This window comes from Cynocephalus volans, chromosome 3, assembly GCF_027409185.1.
Source record: "Cynocephalus volans isolate mCynVol1 chromosome 3, mCynVol1.pri, whole genome shotgun sequence".
In the NCBI taxonomy this organism is placed as follows: Eukaryota; Metazoa; Chordata; class Mammalia; order Dermoptera; family Cynocephalidae; genus Cynocephalus; species Cynocephalus volans.
Window position 1 is genome coordinate 157949009 of NC_084462.1, and position 20411 is coordinate 157969419.

The 20411-nt window shown below is 48.1% G+C and overlaps 1 protein-coding gene across 1 annotated transcript; it reads left to right on the forward strand.

Annotated features, from left to right (window-relative positions):
• The first annotated feature begins 6 nt into the window (after nt 1–6).
• On the forward strand, nt 7–9754 carry GSTZ1 (glutathione S-transferase zeta 1). The gene is made up of 9 exons (XM_063089463.1): nt 7–227; nt 3020–3071; nt 4834–4901; nt 5457–5537; nt 5854–5979; nt 7261–7339; nt 7892–7944; nt 8643–8692; nt 9448–9754. Exons 1-9 carry the CDS (start codon nt 213–215, stop codon nt 9572–9574), a joined length of 651 nt encoding a protein of 216 aa, XP_062945533.1. The 5' UTR covers nt 7–212; the 3' UTR covers nt 9575–9754.
• The last annotated feature ends 10657 nt before the right edge of the window (nt 9755–20411 follow it).

The window sequence follows — 20411 nt, forward strand, 5'->3', positions numbered from 1 at the left end:
GACTGCCGGCCGCGCCGGGGCGGGGGGCGTGGCGGCGCGGCGGGCCGGGCTGGGGGCCGGACGGAAGGCCATTCTAGCCCAACCGCCGCTTCGCCCGCGCGAAAGACGAGGCCCTGACGCGTCGGACTTTCACTGGGCCTTCATCGTCGACGAGTCGCGTGTCCCAGGGGCGAGGCTTCCTGGCCTGGAAGAGGGGCCTCCCGAAGCGCAAGATGCAAGCGGGCAAGGTCTGTGCCGCGCACCCGGGGTGAGGGGCGCTAGTTTGAAACGCGGAGGAATCCTGGGGGCGGGGTCAGAGGGGAGCCGCTGCGCCCCGCCCACAGCTCCGACGACGACTCCCGGCGTGCAGTGCGCCGCGCCGGGCACGCTCTGCGCCTGCGCGCTGGGACCTGCGGTCCCGGGAGGGTTGAGCCGGAGGAGGTGCCCTTGGTAGAGGGGGCGGTGTGGGCCCTCTGTCGCGCTTCACCTCTGTCTCCAATCTCCCTGCTCCACTAGGACCTCCACTAGGGCTCCCAGACGTCGTCCTTCGCCTCCCAGTTCCGTACAGCCCTGCGTGCTCCTCTCTCGGCCGGTCGGTCCTAACAGTGAACAGATGGCCTTGCCAGGGATGTTTGCATTTTGAGAGCACCAGGGGCGTGGGGAGGCGGTGGTACTGTAAGTCATCACAGTCACCTGGGGAGCGTCCCCAGTTTAAGTGGACTTCCCGGGATCCGTCCCACAGCCGGTGTATTAACCTCTGGTCGAGTGGGCCCAAGAGTGCATGTTCTGCAAGTGGCCGAGATGAATGTGATGCGCACTGAAGTTTGAGCTTCAAGGAAGGTGGTCCATCAGGTGGCACATTGCATCACGTTAACAATGTATATCCCTCTCCCTTCCAAATGGAATTTTAGGAGTCTTTCTCTAAAATAATGTATAAGACGCGATTTAAAATAAAGTCTGCTAGAGTAATCAGAATGCATGTTTGAATTGGAAAGAATTCTTCCAGGAGTGCGATGAGATGGATACTTTCCTTGGGCTTAAAATTTCACTCTACAGGTGCAAAAAGGAACGGGACGGTTTATGTAGTTATCACTGGTGAGAGAAAGAGCAGAAATTGCTTAAGAGATTTCAGCTTTCCTGCTTATGGACCATAATGGAGCATTCACCATGCCTCTGGTCACCCTTAGTACAGGTTAAAGGTGTAACATTTAGCCATTAGGTAAGGCATTTCTTCAGGGATTCTAAGCGAATGTCTGCTGCTCTCTAGTGGTCTGTCCCTCACCCGCAGTCCTTGTCTCTTGGCTCCAGGGACCCCTGCAGCCAGGCTAGTCAAGGAGAGGGATGCATCCCGGAGTAAGAAAGATCCAATTGTGGCGGCCCAACTCCTCCTCTTCAAAGGACACATGCTGCCTGTCACCTGCCATCTGCCTATCACCTTTCCCCGCAAAAGATGCCTTTAGGACAGGCTGGAACTCCTGAGTTTAGGCAAGGTGGTAACTCCTCCATCTTGGGAGGCCCTGGATTCCTCCCACTTATGCCCTTGCCTGCCTAGGAGACAGTTGGTGGTGCAGGGGTGGTGAAAGCAGATTCGGATAGCAGCTTGGTATGCTGGGGGTGGCAGAGGGGAAAGGGAACTTCAGTGAAATGTCTGTAGTCAGAAGGGTGGTAGACGGGTGATGTAAGAAATACTATCGAGTTCTCCCTCATCCATATGGATATACATGTGTCTGCGGGAAGATTCATGGGTACTAATGACTGGTGATGTTTTCCTGGGTCCTGCTTTGAAATGCTGGTTACCCAAGAAGCCCCAGAGAAATTAACTGAGTCCCTTAAACTTTAGAGGAGAGGTCATACACCCAGCTGCCTCCAGGAGCCCGAAAGTAAGAAAAATGAGAAAAGTAAGCCATATGTGGGCCATGGCAGACCAGAGAGGCTGCTGGGCTGTGGGCTACTCTGACTGATGGAGGCCCTTAATCTGCTCAATCAACTGTTACTATTTAGGACCCTGAGTCCACTGTCTCCATATTTTTTAAAGAAAAAACAAACAAGATTTGTACATGAAATGTCCTGATTTTTAAACATTGGCAACTAACTGACACATTTTTAAATATGTTATAGACCAAAGGACACTTCTGAGGGCCAGATAGGGCACCTGTGGGCTGCCAACTTGCGACCTGCCCTTTGAGGAGAATGGGCATATCTGCCAGCTAGTTTTATGAAGCCAGCTGAAAACCTCGAGGACTTGGTGGGGGGGAGGGAGTTGAAGAAGATGGGCACCAAAGCATAAGTAAATTAGAATTCCTGGTCTTCCTGCCACTGCTGGAAGGAATCTGCCATCATTTTAGGTCACCTTTTTTTTCTACAAATGAGGGATCTGAAGACTAGAGAAGGTGGGGATTTGTCCAAGGTTATACAGAGCTAATTCCTGCACTGCGTCTAGCCCCCAGGTATGCCAGCTTCCAGCCCACTCCACCATGCAAACGACTGTCTCAAAACCAGGCCACACTTGTCTGTCCAGGACACCAAACCTGGCTCCACCAGGAGCATAAGAAACTTCCCGCAAGTTAGAAAGAGATGCCCTTTCTGACCACAGTCAAAGTTCCCTGTCTATCCCAGCTTCCCTATTGGCTCATGGGACCCACCCCTTCAGGGTTCCTCCCCCTGCCCCACAGCCCTGTGAGAGGGGACATTGCCTGAGAGGCCAAGGGTTACCACAGCGCTATGACTGAGTCTGGCAAGGTAAGGAAGACATTTGCCAGGTAGCTGCCCCTTTGGGGGCTACTCGGGCCTCAGGAACTCATGCCAGCACAATTTGGAGCGCAGGGACCTCACAAGGCTCCCAGGGCCTCTGTTGCAGAGAGTTCTGAGTCTGGCCTGAGTTGCCCAGACACAGGCCTGAGGAAGGATGCCTGGTAGGATGGGAGGAGACAGTGTTGGCTCAGAGACCCTTGCCTGGGGGCTGGTGCCTCTCCACAAGGTTCCTGAGGCTGGGAAGCCACTGAACGTGGGTTAATGTACCCCTTGTCCTATCTCTCCTCAGCCCATCCTCTATTCCTATTTCCGAAGCTCCTGCTCATGGAGAGTTCGAATCGGTAAGAGCTGTGCCTCCACCAGGCTGAGCGCTGGAGAGGGGTGGGGTGGGGGGGATGGGGTGGAGAAGCCCTAGGTGCACACTGGCCTGGGACAGAAGGGTACTCTCTCTGACAGGACTTCAACCCCAGCAACCAGCATCCCTGGTTTCCTGGAGCCCCTGCCCCTGAATGGCACCTCCACCCAGGAAGTCCAATAAGAGGAGTGTAGGAGTGGGAGGAAGGGGGTTGGTTTTTGTCTTGGGACTGCTACTTCTCCCCACACAGCTCTCCAAAGCTCCTTAGCAACCATGCCTAAAGCAGGTCCACAAAATCCAGAGGTCCCTGGTAACTGGCAGGGGAACAGATGGCCTCCCTCGATTCTTATTTGATCTGGCAAGTTAAACAGAACTGGTCAGTGTCATCTGCAGAGGCTTCAGGGAAGCAGAAACTAGGGCCCTCTGGCTTAGTCCTAGCTTAACCCTTCCCTCCCTCAGCCTTACACAGCTCTTGCCAAAGGTCCCGGTCATAGCAGCTCATACTGAGGAAGAAGACCTCTGTGTGCTTTTGGGTGCCTGATTCCATTTAAACCTCAACAACCCTAGGAGGGAGGTGCTATTTTTGTCCTCATTGTACATATGAGGAAACTGAGGCACAAGGAGGTTAAATAACTTGCCCAAGATCAGGCAGCTACTAAGAGGCAGAGCTGGAATTTGAAACACATAGTCTGCCTCCAGAGTCCATATTTTTAACTACTACACTATGCTGCATGTCAGGTGAGGAAACTGAGGCATGGAGGCCCATCAAGTTACTTGACCAAGGCCACACAGCTAGCAAATGAACTGGATGAAATTTGAACACAGGCAGCCTAGCTCCAGAGCCTGGCCCTCCCACACCACAGTCTCTTGCTATTTGCTGGAATCAGTAAGTAAGAGCACGGGGTGTCAGGAGAAACTCTCCCCCAAGAAGACGCCCCCTTCTTTGGAACGATCTTCTGCCCTGCGTGAGCCTGAAGCCAGAAGCTGTAGGAGCACTGTCTCTCTCTGTAGCATCTGCATGCTTAGTCATCTCCCACTCACCCAAGTGTGCGTGCATACACACACTCCCATGCACACGCGCATGCAGTCTTCTCCACTAAAGTTGACCCAAGTGTTTTTAATCCTCGTTTTGCCAGGAGAAATTATCAAAGAGGATAGAGAGGAAATCTGGTCAGTGAAGTCACAGCAAATGTTCGGAGACCACTAAAGATCCTGATGCCCATCTGGAGTCTATAATAAATAACCCTGAGGACAGAGAGAATGGATTGGAAAGAGATTCTTCTCTAAACAGAAAAGGAGTGTCACTGCCTGTGTGTGCCGTGTGTGGTCACCTGATTGCCTTTCCTTGGCCCTTAGAAGTTTTATTAAGGGAATAATTGCATGTCTCCAACAAATACGCCCTGCTCGCCACTGTTTAAGGCCCTGGAGGGGCAGAGGTGAACAGGACACGACCTGCTCTGCTCCCGGAGCCCGCAGTGTGCCGGGGCGCATGCCTTTACAGTACCACTCGGGGAATGAAGGCTCTGAGAGGTCATGGGTAAGAGAGACAGAGTGTCATGCCCCTGGGGTAGAGGGATGGGTGGTGACAGGAAAGCAGGAGAGAAGGCGCTTGCACCAAGCTGGGCCTTGATCACCCAGCAGTGGAGAAACCTCCCCCTCTGCAGCCTTATGTCACCCTGGAAGGGCTTTTTCTTTGGGAGTGCAGCCAAAGGCTGTCCCCTGACTCTGCTATCTGTGGTCTCTCCTAGCTCTGGCCCTGAAAGGCATTGACTATGAGACAGTGCCCATCAACCTCGTAAAGGATGGGGGGCAACAGGTAAGCAGGCTGTCCCCAGGCCACGATGGGAATTGGAGGTCTTGGAGAGGTACCAGGTAGGGGTGTCTGCCCTCAAGAAATGAACCTGTATCCTGTGGTCCCTATGGCCAGAGGGGGCTGCTGGCTCTCCCTGGAGGTACAAGGTGGCATGCTATACAGCAGTAAAAGCCATGGGCAGGGCCCAGATTCCAGGTTCTGTATCAACGCCTGGGCTTTCCAATGCCCAACCCCAGGAGGATGGGTGGCAAGTGGGTCCTTGCCCTACCTTGGGCCCTCTGGATGAATGGCTAGGGTAGGAGCTGCCTTGATGGCCACAGGGTGAGATGTAGGGAAAAGCACAGAGCCAAGCTGTTGGGCTGAAGCCTGTAGCTCAGCAGCTGCTGGGGTTTGGGATACCGCACAGATCCCCCAGGGATCCATGGGCCTAGGAGCTAGGGCCTTCTCCAGGGAAAGGAGGTGTGGATGGGCGACAGGCCTAGGGTTTCTTGACTGCTTGGTTCTGCTCTTGCCAATTCAGCCCAGGCCACTCAGCCCACCAGGGCCTTGTCTCCACAGTTCTCTGAGGAATTCCAGGCAGTGAATCCCATGAAGCAGGTGCCAGCCCTGAAGATTGATGGAATCACCATTGGCCAGTCAGTGAGTGCAGGGCTTGGGTGAAGCCCTTTGTGAGAACGATGTCCTGAGTGAGAGGACCTGGCATCTCTTCCTTGCCTGTGTGTGCCAAGATGCCTCATTCATCGGGGGGCTCAAAGAATATTTGTCAGAGGGAGAGAGGAAGGTTGTTTTGGGAAGTGCAGGGAGACTCAAGCATACGGGGAAACAGTTCTGCAGGCCAAGGTCCAAAAAGGTTTCACAGGGCTTGAGCAGAGGAGGGCGAGGAGGAGGAGGAGTTTGTTGGCCCTGTTCCCTCTGGTCCAGGGGTCCAGCCCCCCTCCCTGCTCCCTCTGGACAGCTGGCCATCATTGAGTACCTGGAGGAGACCCGGCCCACTCCGCAACTCCTGCCTCAGGACCCGAAGAAGAGGGCCAGTGTGCGCATGATCTCTGACCTCATCGCTGGTGGCATCCAGCCCCTGCAGGTGCGGCCGTTGTACACTTGCCCACCTCTCACTCTCATCCACTCACACTGTCACCTTCAAACACTCACACACTGACTATGGCAAGTCCACACTGAGGTGTCCAGCTTGGGGGTGGCAGGAAGACAGAAAGGGATTCCTAGGGGCTTTGACCTAGACCACGAGGCAAAAGGGAGCAGGGATCCCAGAAATCAGCCACCCTAGTGGGTCCCAAACTGTGTTGGAGAAGCCCTCGGTGTCCAAGGATATATCCAGGGTGTCAGGAGAGGCCAGCAGGCACAGGTTCAGGCCTCTCACCTTTATTTTTTATTTATTTATTTTTTTTATCTTTTAAAAGATAACCAGTAAGGGGTTCTTAACCCTTGACTTGGTGTTGTCAGCACCACGCTCTCCGAAGTGAGCTAACCAGCCATCCCTATATAGGGATCTGAACCCGCGGCCTTGGTGTTATCAGCACCACACTCTCCCAAGTGAGCCACGGGCAGGCCCTAGGCCTCTCACCTTGAACCAGAGCAGTCTCCCTTTCATCTGCTCTGTATCATGTATTGGCAAACTTGCTGGATTTTATTTTTTAGACGTTTTCACTGGTAAAACAAAAAAATATTAAAACAGTTCATTTGTGCTAACTCCTGACTTGTGAACGAGAAAATAGCCCTAGAGAGGTGGAGTGACTTTGCTGAGTTACAGCTAAGTAGTAACACAGAAGGGTCCAAGGCCAGGTCCCTGTGCACCTGTGTCCCTCACCCCTGTGTCCTTTTGTGTTTTTAACAAAGGAGGTTAGAGCAGACAGACATCCCCATTTTACAGATGAGGAAATTGAAGTCCAGGAGTCTAATGACTCCATGAGTGCAAGGGTGGAACCAGAGTTGAAATCTCTGAGATCCAGTCCTGTGCGCGTCACCCCAGCCAGATCACACTCCTTTTTCTCACAAGGGCCCATGTAAAGGAGAAGCACTGGGTGCAGAAGACATAGGCTCTGGGTTTTGGCCACACCTGCCACGGCCATGCAGCGTCCTGTTCCTACTCTTGCACATCTCTGCCAGAATCACATGGCTTTCAGACCACAAGGGCCCTTGGGGCAGCTTGAGAAGGTGGCTGCTGGGATGACCACCTCCCTCCAACCTCAAGGCCCTGATGGGAGGAAGGGGCTCATGGAGCCCAGGGGTGGGGGGTGTGTGGACAGCTGGGGGCAGACGAGAAATGAGCTTCCCTGAGGGGGCTTGGCTGAGGGGCACGCCCAGCCTAGCTCCCGAAGCAATCACAAATTTTCCTTGGGCTGCACAGAACCTGTCTATTCTGAAGCAAGTTGGACAGGAGAACCAGCTGGCCTGGGCCCAGAAGGCCATCAGTTCTGGCTTTCATGGTGAGTCCTCACTCCTGTGAGCTGCCCCAAGGTGACCTCTCAGAGAAATGGCCCTCACACACCTCCCAGCCTCCCGGGCTGCTTTGGTCTTAACAGTGGCATGGATGAGGGCAAGGCTGGGGAGGCAGTGGGCTGGGCGGGCATCCAAACCTGGCCTCAAGCTCCGACAGCTCCTGGAACCTCAGTACCTGAGGCCCACAGCCTTTTGGAGCTGGATGCCCAACTTCTGCTTCACTGCCCACCCCAGCCAGGAAAGCAAGGCCCACAGAGAGCCAACCCCTCAGCCTCGGCCGGTGGCAGTCTTGTCCACTCTGGTGGGGGGAATGGCAGCTGGACTTGAGGAGGCCAGGGAAACATCAGCTGGGGAGAGTTGCTGAAGACACTGTCCCCAGCAACTCTCTCCCAACCGAGTTCTACGTTCCCTCCAGCACCCACGCTCTAGGCTGTCATTCAGATAGGTGCCCATTTCACAACTGTGGAGGCTGAGGCACAGAAAGGCTGATGTCCCCTTTCTCTGCCCAGACTAAGATTATCCATGTGCCCTCCCCACAGCTCTGGAGCAGATCCTGCAGAGCACAGCAGGGAAGTACTGTGTAGGAGATGAGGTGAGCCATCCCCAGGCCTGTCCCGACCTGCCACAGCAGCCGCCTCCCTCCTGCTGACCCCAGGCTGTCACTTTCTCCCGCTTAGACTCAGCTATCTGCCTCTCTCTTCCCCTGGGGCAGGGGGTGCTCAGAGCTTCCTGAGGAGGCATCTGTAGGAGAACATGGGATCTCTGTGCCAGGCAGAGTTAGCTCATGGGGAGCTACTAAGCTGCCTCCAGAGGAAGTGAGGTATTCAAGCTAGAAGGCTGTGTCTCTGAGTCCAAGCACCAGCTGAGGGATTACACTAAAGGATGTCTCCATTCCCTCCCAATTCTGAGATTCTAAGGTTCAGGTGCCCTTGACTCCTACAGGCTAAGGCCCTGGGCCTCTGGCAATTCTGGTTCCAGGGCCCCCCACCCCCACCCTGAGGCATCTCCTCCCTGCTGGGAGCCTGGCAATGGTGGTTTTTAACAAGCCACCCACATAGTTGGTTCTCAGAGCAACTGGAGCATGGCCTGGGAGAAGAGCTTGAGCTCCAAGGAACAGACCAAGGCAGGCCCAGGGGAAAGGAGCCTGGAACTGGCGGTGGAGATGAGTGGGAGAGCCAAAGCAGATGGGGATGTCAGGGGGGCACCAGTACAGTCGTAGTGGACACACCCAGCCCAGCCAGTGAGTCTGGAGTGCTCACCATGACGCACACCCACTTGATCCTCTTACAGGTGTCCATGGCTGATCTGTGCTTAGTGCCTCAGGTGGCAAATGCTGAAAGGTAAGACAGAGCCCCACCACCTTCCCTTCTCCTGGCCTCACCCACAGTTGGGCCCCCCTGCTGCAGCTACTGAGGTAGCATCTCATGCAGACTCTTCCCTACCCAGCCAAGGAGCCCACTGTACTGGGCCACACTGGCCATCTTGGCCTGGGAGAGACAGGGTAGAAGAAATCAGTAAAATGCCCCTATCATGCCCACTGCAGCCTGGGTGATCCTGGATAGACGGTCCCTGCTCCTAAGCGGTGGTGGTTCACCTGGTGGACACCCCAGGAGCACCTGCCTGCTGTCCACAGATGTGGCATGTCTGTGCCTGGCTGCGAGTGCTACCTCTGCTTCCTGCCATCAGCTCTTCAATAGGGCACAAATAAGCACCTCTCTATGGAAGGCATCGTGCTAGGCATTAGGGATATGGAAGAGAACAGCTCATTCTCTGCCCCCAAGATGCTCATGACGTGGGTGAAGAGACACTCTGTATATACAAATGCCTAGCACTGAGACTTACACATAGTAGGTTCTCAATAAATTGCTTCCATGGGAACAATAGGTAACAGATGCCAACTGATACCGCACAAGACCTACCCAGTCCCAGAGCTACCTGTGAATAATGCTTCCCCGGCAGGGCTGCCTTCCTCGTCATTTCCCTGGTCTGCCCCACGGACATCATCCAGCCCTGCCTCTGTGCTCCCTCACAGCCCACAGGGAAGTCTCCCCAGGTCCCTGGAAACTTTGGCTTAAGGAGTGTTTCTCTGCTACAGGTTCAAGACGGATCTCACCCCCTACCCTACCATCAGCCGCATCAATAAGACGCTGCTGGCCTTGGAGGCCTTCCAAGTGTCTCACCCCTGCCGGCAGCCAGATACACCCCCTGAGCTGAGGACCTAGCTCAGCACCCCAATGGTGCACGGGCAGGGAGGCGGGTACAGGAGCAGAAGCTGAGTGGGCTGAGCAGGTCTAGAAATGAGCAAATCCTAACGGGGGAGAAAGGAACTCTAGCCCTTGAACTGGAATTGTAGCCCTGGATCTGCCTTCCTGCTGAACCTCATTCTGCCTCAGTCCTCTCATCTGTCAAATGCGGGTGGGGTGAGGTGGGGGGATCCTGGGAGGGGGGTGGGCAGAAACATTACCTGCTATATATGTCATGGGGCAGTCATAAAATGAAATGAGAATGTGGGTTGTGGATTAAAAGGCCTGGCAAGTTTATTGTAGCACCTTAAGGAAGACTGAGTGCCTCTTCTTACCCCCTCTTATTGTGCCTGACTCCAAAGAATACCCACACTGAAATTTGGTCTTTAAACGGAAGCCCAGGCCTCCAGCTTGTCCAGTTAAAACCGAGCTTCATTCCAGAAGATGAATACTCTCCTAGCTGGAATCCTCCAGTGTCTGCACCCGTCAGCCACTTGCCCAGCCTGGGGCAGGCCTGGCCCCTGGGAGCTAAGCAAGGAAGAAAAATAAGCCCAAAAGCCTGCCTGAGAGAATCAGACAAGCTCGAGGGGGAGAACAGATACAAGAAGCAGGAAAGAAAGCATCTAGTTCCCATGGTACCATTGTTAAGCGTCCCACTCTAGCACCGAGAGGCAAGTTGGCCCTCTCAAACCAGTCCCTCATCCTCATGGGCAGAATTGTCTGGACCAGTCCCTCGATTTGGCATGTATGGTAAATCCAGTCATGCATGGGACTTGGCAGTGTGAACAGCTACTGACCAGGCCAGCTCAGGAGACCAACCAGGTAACAATTTACCATGGGCTGCCCTGGAGAACAAGTCCCCATCCTGCAGTTTCAAGCAGAAACAGGACCTCCTCTTGGCAGAGATGGAGGGAAATTGGGGTAGCTTCTGAGGGTGAAGCAAGAAGACTTTTTGACCCATACTAAGATTTTATTCCCCCTGCGTAGCTGAGCTTCCACAGGGAATTAAGGTCTATGTGTCTGCATCAAATGGAAGACATCTTTCTCAGCCATGACGCCCTTTTCTCCAGCCCCAATCCCAGGGCACCTAGTTCTCACCTCTCACCCTGGGCTCCTTCGTGGCCTCTCCTCCTCTCTTAGGTGACCTGGGTTCCAAGCTCTAGAATGACCAAAGTGGGTCACTCTTTTTCCCATGGCCGATTTGTCCTAGCAAAGCCAGAGAGAAGCAGAAAAGGAGAGATGAGACACGGCAATAAGGGAGACTCAGTGACACCTCCCTGCTGCCATCTCGACTCTTTTCCTCAAATTACGCCAGACTTGCCTGACTTCATAAGGATCAGCTGGGCTCTCTACAAGGTATTTCTCAGCCCAGAAATCAGGAATCGTTACCACCTGATTTGGATGTCTGAAGTTGAAGGTGATTAAAACTCCTGTGGATTTTCAAGATAGATTCAACTTAGGAGAAAGGAGGCTGGCCCCATACTTTAGGTGTGTTCCTACAACTCCCATGGCAGTGTGCCTCCCTGGACCTGGAGATCAGACCTGGGGAGATGAGAGAAGAGCAGCAGGTAAGCCTCAGGGGCTGGGCTGGGCCAGATGGGGTGCCGCTGCCACTTTCCAGGATTAAGGGGGAACTGGCCCTGCCTCTCACCAACAGAACCTTGTGAGCACAACTAATCCAAAAGGATTTCTTTTTTTTTTTTTTTTTTGTCGTTTTTTCGTGACCGGCACTCAGCCAGTGAGTGCACCGGTCAGTCCTATATAGGATCCGAACCTGCGGCGGGAGCGTCGCCGCGCTGCCAGCGCAGCACTCTACCAAGTGCGCCACGGGCTCGGCCCAATCCAAAAGGATTTCTAACACTGCTGAGGTTACCAGGTTCCCCCCATCGCCTTCCTCTTTCCAGTCTCATCTCCAGCCAACAGAGAGCTGAAGAGACTTCGGGAAGTAAGAGAACTAGATAGAATCCACATCTAGGACAAGGTACAGAAACTGAGACCACTCCCCCTGCCCTGAGTGATTCTAGAAAGAGCTAGGTATAATGAGGGGCAAACTGGGATTTTTCCTAGAAGAAAACAATCCCCCCAAACCCAGACAAATCCTTCCTTCTCCACAAAAAAGCATATGTGTCTAAGCTGAAGAGGCTGAAACTGGTCTCAAGGCCGGGGCTGGGAACTGTTCTTGCCTCCCTCTTCACCCAGAACCAAGGAGAGTGACTTGGCTCTCAAGTGCCTGCATCAGCTTTTCTGGTATGGTATCTTCTGGGCTTCAGAAACTGAGGCTGTGAGGAAGTCAAGGAATCTGGGGAGATGGAATTGGGAGGACTGCAGAGAGAAGGCAGGTCCAGGAGGGCCCACTCAGGACCAGCTGAGGAGTGGGAAGGGAGTGGGCCAGCAGTGGACAAATAGCAATCCTGGCCTCTGAATGACCACAGCCACAAGAGAGAAGGAGCATCTCTCTGGTCTGAGCCTGCAGCTTTCAGTCAGAGTGAGGCTGTCTTGTGTTTCCAGCCTAGGGGCCTCCGTGGAGTCCAGGCCATCAACATGATTAACTGTCGTGCTGTTCAGGGATGTTGGAGACCTGAGATTTTGCCGGCTTCAGCCCCACCCCACAGAGAACCTTCCTCCAGGGACCTGGGGCTGGCTACATGAGAGAGAAGAGAACTCCCCTATTCTCAGGAAACTTAGCTGTGGTCTAGGAAGTAAGAAAATGTAGCGTTTCTAAACCATCTTCCCTGCACAAGAGCAGGTTCCCTCGGGTTCCTGTAGGGCTGGACTCCTGACCTGCCTGTTATCCCAGAACCAAGCAATGTGGCTAGCCTTGCTCCATAAATGCACGTTAAGTTGAAAGAGGTCCTTCCAGTACAACCATGGCTGGCTACCCGAACCCTCCTTCCTTGAATGTCGTCTCCTCCTATCCTCCTGTAATTCCTCTTTGTGGGGCCCTAGAAGAGCATGAAGGAGCAAGTATTTCCCTAGGTATATAGCCATTTCTCTAAAAGTCAGACCAAATGGCTCCAAGGCTTAGTGATAATTAAGCTTCTATAAAGGGATTTGAAAACTACCTCTTCTGTATCTACAAATACATTCTTATTTTCAGGGGTCAGATATATCTCCCAATCCAGGACTGTCTTAATCTGTGCTGCTGTAACAAAATACCTGAGACTGGGTAATTTATAAAGAACACAAGTTTATCTTCTCACTGTTCTGGAGGCTGGGAAGTCCAAGATCAAGGCACCAGCTGGTTCGATGTCTGGTGAGGGCCTGGTCTCTGCTTCCAAGATGGGGCCTTGAATGCTATGTCCTCATATGACAGAAGGGACAGAAGGGCAAAAAAGGGCCAACCTAGTTCCCTCCAACCCTTTTATAAAGCACTAATCCCATTCAGGAGGGCAGAGCCCTCACGGCCTAACCACCTCCTAAAGGCCCCACCTCTTAATACTCTTGCATTGGGGATTAAGTTTCAACATGAGTCTTGGAGGGGAAACATTCAAACCATAGCAAAGATCATCACTTTTTAAGAAGACATTTTCCAGTACGGGCTTCTCTCAATAGGCTGAGTACTAAAAGCCAAGTCCTTCATCTTCTTATCAATTGTCAGATCTGTGAAGGATAATCATCAGACATCTGATCCTGATATGCAAGTGGCCACAGGGAGACCTAATGTGCAGTCTTCCCAGGGTGGGAGTGGCCATAGTGGACGGACAGATGTTGGAGTGGCCTGATAATGGCAACTAGATGCCGAAGGTCTTCCAACCCTATGGAAGTGATAAGTCACGGCAAATACTTCAGGAGAAGAAGAATAAGAGGGAGGTGCTGCCAGGAAATACTTGAAAACAAAGCAAAAAATACAGGATTTTCTTCCAAAGGAATTTTACATATCCATTAAGGAAAATGGTAAATTTATTGGATGAGCAGGTGAATACACATATTCATAAGATAAATACTCATTTTATTGGCTCCTCCTAACTTTTAAACAACTTATTTAGCTCTTGATTCCAGTCACAAGCAAACTTCATTCTACTCTGGGAGAATACTCTGCACTACAACAGCTGCTGAGTTTAAACCAGAACTACATGAGTTTTTAAAGAACATCAAGGCTGAATGTCAAGAGCTGCAATTTGTGAACTGCCTTATATAGTTCTCAGCTATGTCAGGGTCAGTGATATGAGAGATAGAAGTGCTTTTAAAATTAAAAATTAATCTTAAATATACTGTGTGTTCGGTAACATATTGCATTCAGCATACCCACACATGAATCATTCAAGATCCCTAGCTACATGTAATCTGCCAGGGCTTTTTATTGTTGGTTGTAGTGTAGTTTGGTGGGCAGATTACATTCATTTAACTCACGATTATTTCAGGTCCTTTCCTCCTTTATACTTCAGCCTCTAATATATGTTGCAAAGAAAAGCAGAGAATGATCTCATCTTAGAATCACAGATATCACTAAAGAAAATATTTAAATGGCACTCTTTCCTCCTCAGATGTGAGTCCTCTTGTTCTGTAATAGATACCAGGGATGTGGGAAAGCAGTGTTTTAAAAGATGTCAGAGATATGTTATGGTGTTGATGAATGAAAATAGGCTGAATTCATATCAGTCAGACTGTTAATGATTAGCCTGGTACCTTAAGTGCTGATTCCAAATTTGAACAGAGTATGTTCATGGGAAAATGAGTGTCACTGTGGACCAAATACTGACATAAAGCTCAATGTTCTATTTATTAAATCACTATACACCTAATTTTTCCAAACCCAGCTCCCAGTTTGCAATACTCTGCCATTTATCTATTTATTTATTTATTTATTTAGGCAGCTGGTTGGTACAGGAATCAAACCCTGGACATTGGTGTTATTAACACCATGCTCTAACCAACTGAGTTAACCAGCCATCCCAGTCATGAATTTAAATGCAGATAAAAGATCTATTATTAAACTTATTCTCAATTTTTTTCTTAATTTTTAATTTTTCTTAGTAGATTTTAAAGTAGTTCATATGAATTTATAGAATACTTTTCCTTTTAAGATGAAGAGGAGATTCAAAAGATAATGAATTTAAAATGTAAATCAGATTCATTAAGATATAACTCAAATGCTTCAGGTGCATAGTGAAAAAGTTTATTTATGACAGATTTCAAAACTCAGAAAAGAAGATAGAATGCACAAAAGCATCACAGAACGGTTACATAATATAAAAACACAAGAACTGAGCTGTTTACAGAACCATAGCTCAGGATCATCAGTGTATCTCAGCAACACAGTCAGTGCCACAGGGTGATAAAATATGGTATTTTTAAAGAATAACCACTCAGCAGGACATAAGAATTAACAATTTGGTACAAAGCTCTTAACTTAGAAATCATAGATGTTGACAGCATTTCTCATGTTAGGGTACACGTAAAACAAGTTGACTACAATAAATGATTAGTTGGGATATTTTGCATTTTAAAGAAAAAAGACAAGACTGTGACAAAGTTTCCCTTCCAAACCCCTTCTGTAATGTCAGCATCAGTGCATGATACAAAACAGTAAGGAAAGAATGTCTTCGTGGTTGCCAATTGCTTAAATATTTACCAAGAGAACATGATTGCCGTTCAATCAACTGACAGACCTGAGTGCACAGCACCAAAGCTATATGGGGATAAAGCAGTTTAGAAAATCTTCAAATACCTCCCTCTATTCCAATTATCCTTGCCCAAAGGTTGGCTTTCTTATAATCCATCACTGTGATTACAAAGGAGCTTCCTTCTGGGAATTTCAGAACACTTCCCATTACTATTAAGGGAAAATGGGTACACCAGAGTCATGGGATACAGGATTGCTTTCTCCAGACTTTACTTGCTCTCTAACATGGCTAAATGGAAATAATTCAGCTTAACTAAAAGAAAACTAATTCACTTATGAGACAATAATCTCAGAAAGAGAAGTGGACTTTTTAATATGGGATTTCTTAGTAAAACGTACTATTAGGACATGAGAGAAGGAATTAAGGTAATGTTTTTCAGATGATTCTTGGCCAGAACCTAGGAATCAATAACAATCAATAACAAGGAACACTATAGACTAGGCATTTCAACCCTAAGTGATAAAGAGCGTTCAGGACTAGAGCCCCTTAAACTGGCTGTGAATTATGGGCTCTGTGGTAATATGAGAGCACTTCAAAAAGTTTACAGATTTGTTACCTTAATTTTATTTTTCCATGAACTTTTTAAGTACCCTTGTACTATATACTATAATATTTCAAACCAAAGCTTCAGAATTGTTTATGATCCTATATCAGAACTTTAGAAAATACTCTGTTACCTGGAAGTCATTTTACATATATTATTTTACCCCCCGATAAGCCAAAACTACCTGGTTAGAGTGATAGAAAACTGTGGAATTTAACAAAGAAGACTGTATTTCTAGTTTTCTAGGGTATCTTTTCATCATGTCTTAGAACGAAGAAGAGCCATGATATTAACTCTGGTCCACATGCCTGGGGCCTAAAAGAAAAACATGAAATACAAGGAATACACATAATAGAAAAATACATATAACATAAGGTACATATGCTAGAAATCAGATTGTGATTCAAACCAGTGAAAATAATTTCAAATAATTTCAAAGCCAGTGTCTTGCCTTTGGACTTAATTTTTGAGGGAATGACTATTTGTAAATAAGCCCCACTATCACAGGCTTTAGGCAGTTAACTGTGTTTTCTTAGCTTAGAGACATAGGACTCAAACAGGAGGGGCTTTGTGTGGCCTTCTTGGTTGAGGGAGAAACAAAGCAACATTTCAGAAGGAGCAATGATTTCTGAAATCTGGCCACATGATGCTTAGCAAAGTTTCTCTCACCCTTTGGGTCTCAAATCCTGCCCTAACCTCACTGCCTAAATAACTGGGATGTTATTTAGGAATTCCCACTGGTGCTAGATGGGTTTTACAGAACAAAAGGTTGCTCTGACCATTAGCAGATACAAACAGAGCCAGACCAGTTCTTCCCTGAGTGCCTTGTCCCACTCCAAGAGGCCACAAGGAACAAAAGGTACTTGGGTCACTGGAAAGTAGATACCTGGCTTGTGATTGGTCTCAGACACATTCCCTACTTACTTCCCAAAGAATCATGCATCATGGCTCCCTGAGCACCATCTAACACACAATGAATGCAATGACTTACTTCTATAAAGCACAGATCCCCTAACACGTTACCCCCACATCAACAAAATGAAATTACCTTCCTTCACACAGAAACTTACTTTCCAACTCTTTTCAACCACTGAGATTCTGTAGAGATGTTACTCTTCCCCTTTCCAGCAGATACAGGTTTCCAAGAATTCTATACTTTTTTGGCCAGATGGAAGGAAACTAGTGGAAGAGGTTGATGTGGACCTCTTAGCCACAGGAAAAACTCAGAAAGTTCTATAAGGGAGAAAAAACTGTGTCTGTTTGGCTTGTTCCATTTACTGCTGTGTATATGACCATTCCACGCATTAAAGGAGACTCTGATTCCTATACCTCACAGGGAGGTCATCTACAGGGGGCCCATGTTCCGCAAACACACTCTTGTTTGAGGTTCTTTGTGATGTTGGTGAAAATGAATTTATTTCATCCCCTTCTTGGTCATAATCAAAACCAACTGTGGCTACAGTATGTACCATAACTGGAACTAACTCCTCCCAGCCTCTTTCTAATCCCACTATATTTTTCATGGCACTAGACTCTTTAATCCCAAAGAACACAGAGATGAAATCAACCCTCAAGTCAGGATTACACTTAGCAGAGGAGACCTACTCAAAACTATTTCTAAATTTGATCCTGTTGGAAAAGACAGCAAAGTGGGTCTGGGATTTCTCCAGCAAGCACAGTGAGAATCAGTAAGGCTTCCGGCTTAAAGGACAATTCCAAGTAATAAAATGCAAACTAAAGCATTAAATGAAATTGGAATATGAGCAAAATTCCAGGATATACAGTATTTGATAGCTTTGCTATCCCCCCACCCCATTTTATTCTGTTTTCACTCCTTGCTATCAATTTTAAAAGGCAGTTCTCATGCAGTACAAAACTGTTTAACTCACACCCCTCCCTCATCCTCTACTAAAACAATAGTCTTTTATATAAATATTAGGGTGGTTCAACTCCATACCTTAGAACCACAGACTTTGGGGTTAAAGGCAACCTTTTGCAGAGAAAAAGTCTTAAAAAATAAATATAAAAACACAGACTTTAGGATATAAGTTTCACCTAATTCCCTCAAAGAAGGACTGTGTAGGGCTTATCAAAAACAAACTCAGATATTTTCTATAGATCATAAGTTTTACAATAATATCTAATTCCACTGATTAATATAAGACAATGAGCTTTCAGACTTAACTCTATCATACACATATTATGATGGGATAAGATACACATTTTTAGAAGTCTGAGTTTTCTTTCCTAAATAACAGATTAAAATATTTTTTAAAGTGCATGAATCAATTCATTAAGGAAAAAATAACTAAGAATGATCTAATTTCAAGTTGCTACCTAGTTCCATTATAAAGCTACATGTTATCTGAGGATTGAGTTTTAATTTCAGAGTCCTGAGGATGTGTCATAATGAAACAGAGATAGAAGACAGTCGTTCCAGAGCAGCTTCACAATTGCTCTCACACTGACATGCCAGTTAGAGAGGAAATAGCAGCGATCGCAGCCTGAGGGAGAGGGGAAATACAGCATGAGTTTTGAAAGATGAAGACCAAGAGACATTTTTATGAAGACTACCTCCTGGGGATCCCATGTTGAATGAAACAGGTCTGCTAAAAATCAGGGGCTCTCTGATACAGGAGAGCTGATGTTGTCTGTGCAGGGAGCATTCTCTAACTGGATAGTTGTCAAAAGGAAGAGAATGATAGAATCATCTTTGTTTAAAAATGAGCAGTTTATAATTTTAAAATCTATGTGGGGTGTGTGTGTATGAGTGTTTATACTTCTTTGAAATTTTCTGTTTGCTGAAAATTTTTCATAATAAAATGTTCGGAAAAATTAACACTTTAAACATGTCTTCCTTTCCAAAAGCCCCATCTCTTAACAAAGCAAAACTAAACAAACTGAAGAAATTTAAGAATTCAGCCCCTCTGTAGAGAATTCCAATCTCTCCCCTACTCTGAAGCACTTTCAGTTGTCTGTTAGTATTTACCTGTGCTCTAGAGAACAGGGTGAGAGTGACACCAAATGATTTTCATTTTGTTGTTTAATTCTATAAAGGGACAGGGAGAGATTGAGGAATTAACCATCTCTTAGAATTTGCTGGGTTCTCAGTAATTACCTGTGCCTCAGTACATAATATTTTGTCCCTAAAGTTTAATTATTTCAGAAATTTAATATGAGAATAGTGAATGAATCAGACAGTGAAAATACCTTCTTTTAGCTATTTTGTGTTAATGGAACAAAGAAACCCTGACTGTTAGTGAAAAACCAGTGTGGAATGAAATGTGACAATGCCTGGGACTTCAAAAGTGACCAGACAGTAACAGGCACAGAGAGGCGATGGGAACAAGTCCCTCTGGCTTCTGATGCAACAGAACTAGGATTCCAAAGAAAATAAGCAGAGAGAATCTCACGGCAAAAATAAAAAATAAATAATAAGTGTAATCCCTGGGAACTTACTATGTATGGCCTGACAGCTCCATTTTGAAAGTCAGAAGTTAATAATAAACAGGAAAAATAAGCAAGGCTTTAGCTGGCTGGACAACAGCTCAGTAGAAAAGGATTTTACAAAGATTATATTCAATTAGCTAAGGCATGATTCAACTTCAAAAATGAAAGAGTGGTCACTCAGCTATCTGATGGGGTGACGCACAGCAGGTTTGCTTTTCATTGCCCAAATAGACAGTTACTAAAAAATTTCTTACAAGGTATATAAATTTTGGTCAGTGTAATCCTCTACAAAATGCACTCACAAATATAAAATAATGGAGGTATGATACTGCTCAGCGAACGGGAATGCTATGGCAACCCATGACGTCCTATCCTAGGGCTCTAATCCCAGGGGAACAGAAGGTGCAGGACGTGCTGCCCTTTGTTCCTGACCACGGTGCTAGCGGGGAGTCCTGTCCTTTGAGTTACTGCTCCTGCAGGAAAGAGAGGCTTGGTGTGAGGCATCCACACAACAAGGAATGAGCCAAAGGCACCATTGCGAAGAAGGTGACTCTTCAGAGGAGGTGAAGGACTCTGAAATCCTGGAAGCACAGGATCTCTCTGGTCGCCAGTCAACTCCTCCACACACACTCCCTAGTGAATGGGCAGATTGCCTCACAACCTAGAATTCCTGGTAGGGAGTGCCGGGTGCGCCCTCGACACAGGGGAGGTTGGCATCACGCATCTCTAAGAGGCAAACTCCTCCCAAAGCATCACAGGACAGGCCTACAGGAATGGAGCATTATCACTTCCCAAATTCTCCTAAAATCGTCATCTTTAACTTCACAGAAGAGGTGGCCTCAGTGGCACAGAACAGATGGGAAGCCTTCTGAGAAACAGACGGAAACTGTTTCAAAGGCAATGAAATGTGCTTAAAAAAATAAAGCAATAAATAAATCTAATTATGCCTCAAAATTCAAAGGCAGTAACAGACTTAACACAAGGGATAAGAAACAAGCAGGTACCGACAACTGCTGAGGTCTCATCTCATCTGCTGCTCTTCCTGAGGCCCTGCCACCTGGGTCTCTGGTGACCACTGGCTTCAGCACCACCTGCACTCTGGCACTCCTGGGCCTCAGGGCTGAGCGAGTGGGAAAGGCTGTCACCAGGGAAATGCAAGCTTTGGCCAGGTAAAGAACGAGTACAATCAGCAGCAACA

Bases quoted from the DNA above. Each gene is read 5' to 3' on its own strand.
- GSTZ1 (XM_063089463.1), top strand. The intron at 5,538-5,853 runs GTGAGTGCAGGG...CCCTCTGGACAG, and splicing joins GAATCACCATTGGCCAGTCA to CTGGCCATCATTGAGTACCT. The intron at 7,340-7,891 runs GTGAGTCCTCAC...CCCTCCCCACAG, and splicing joins CATCAGTTCTGGCTTTCATG to CTCTGGAGCAGATCCTGCAG.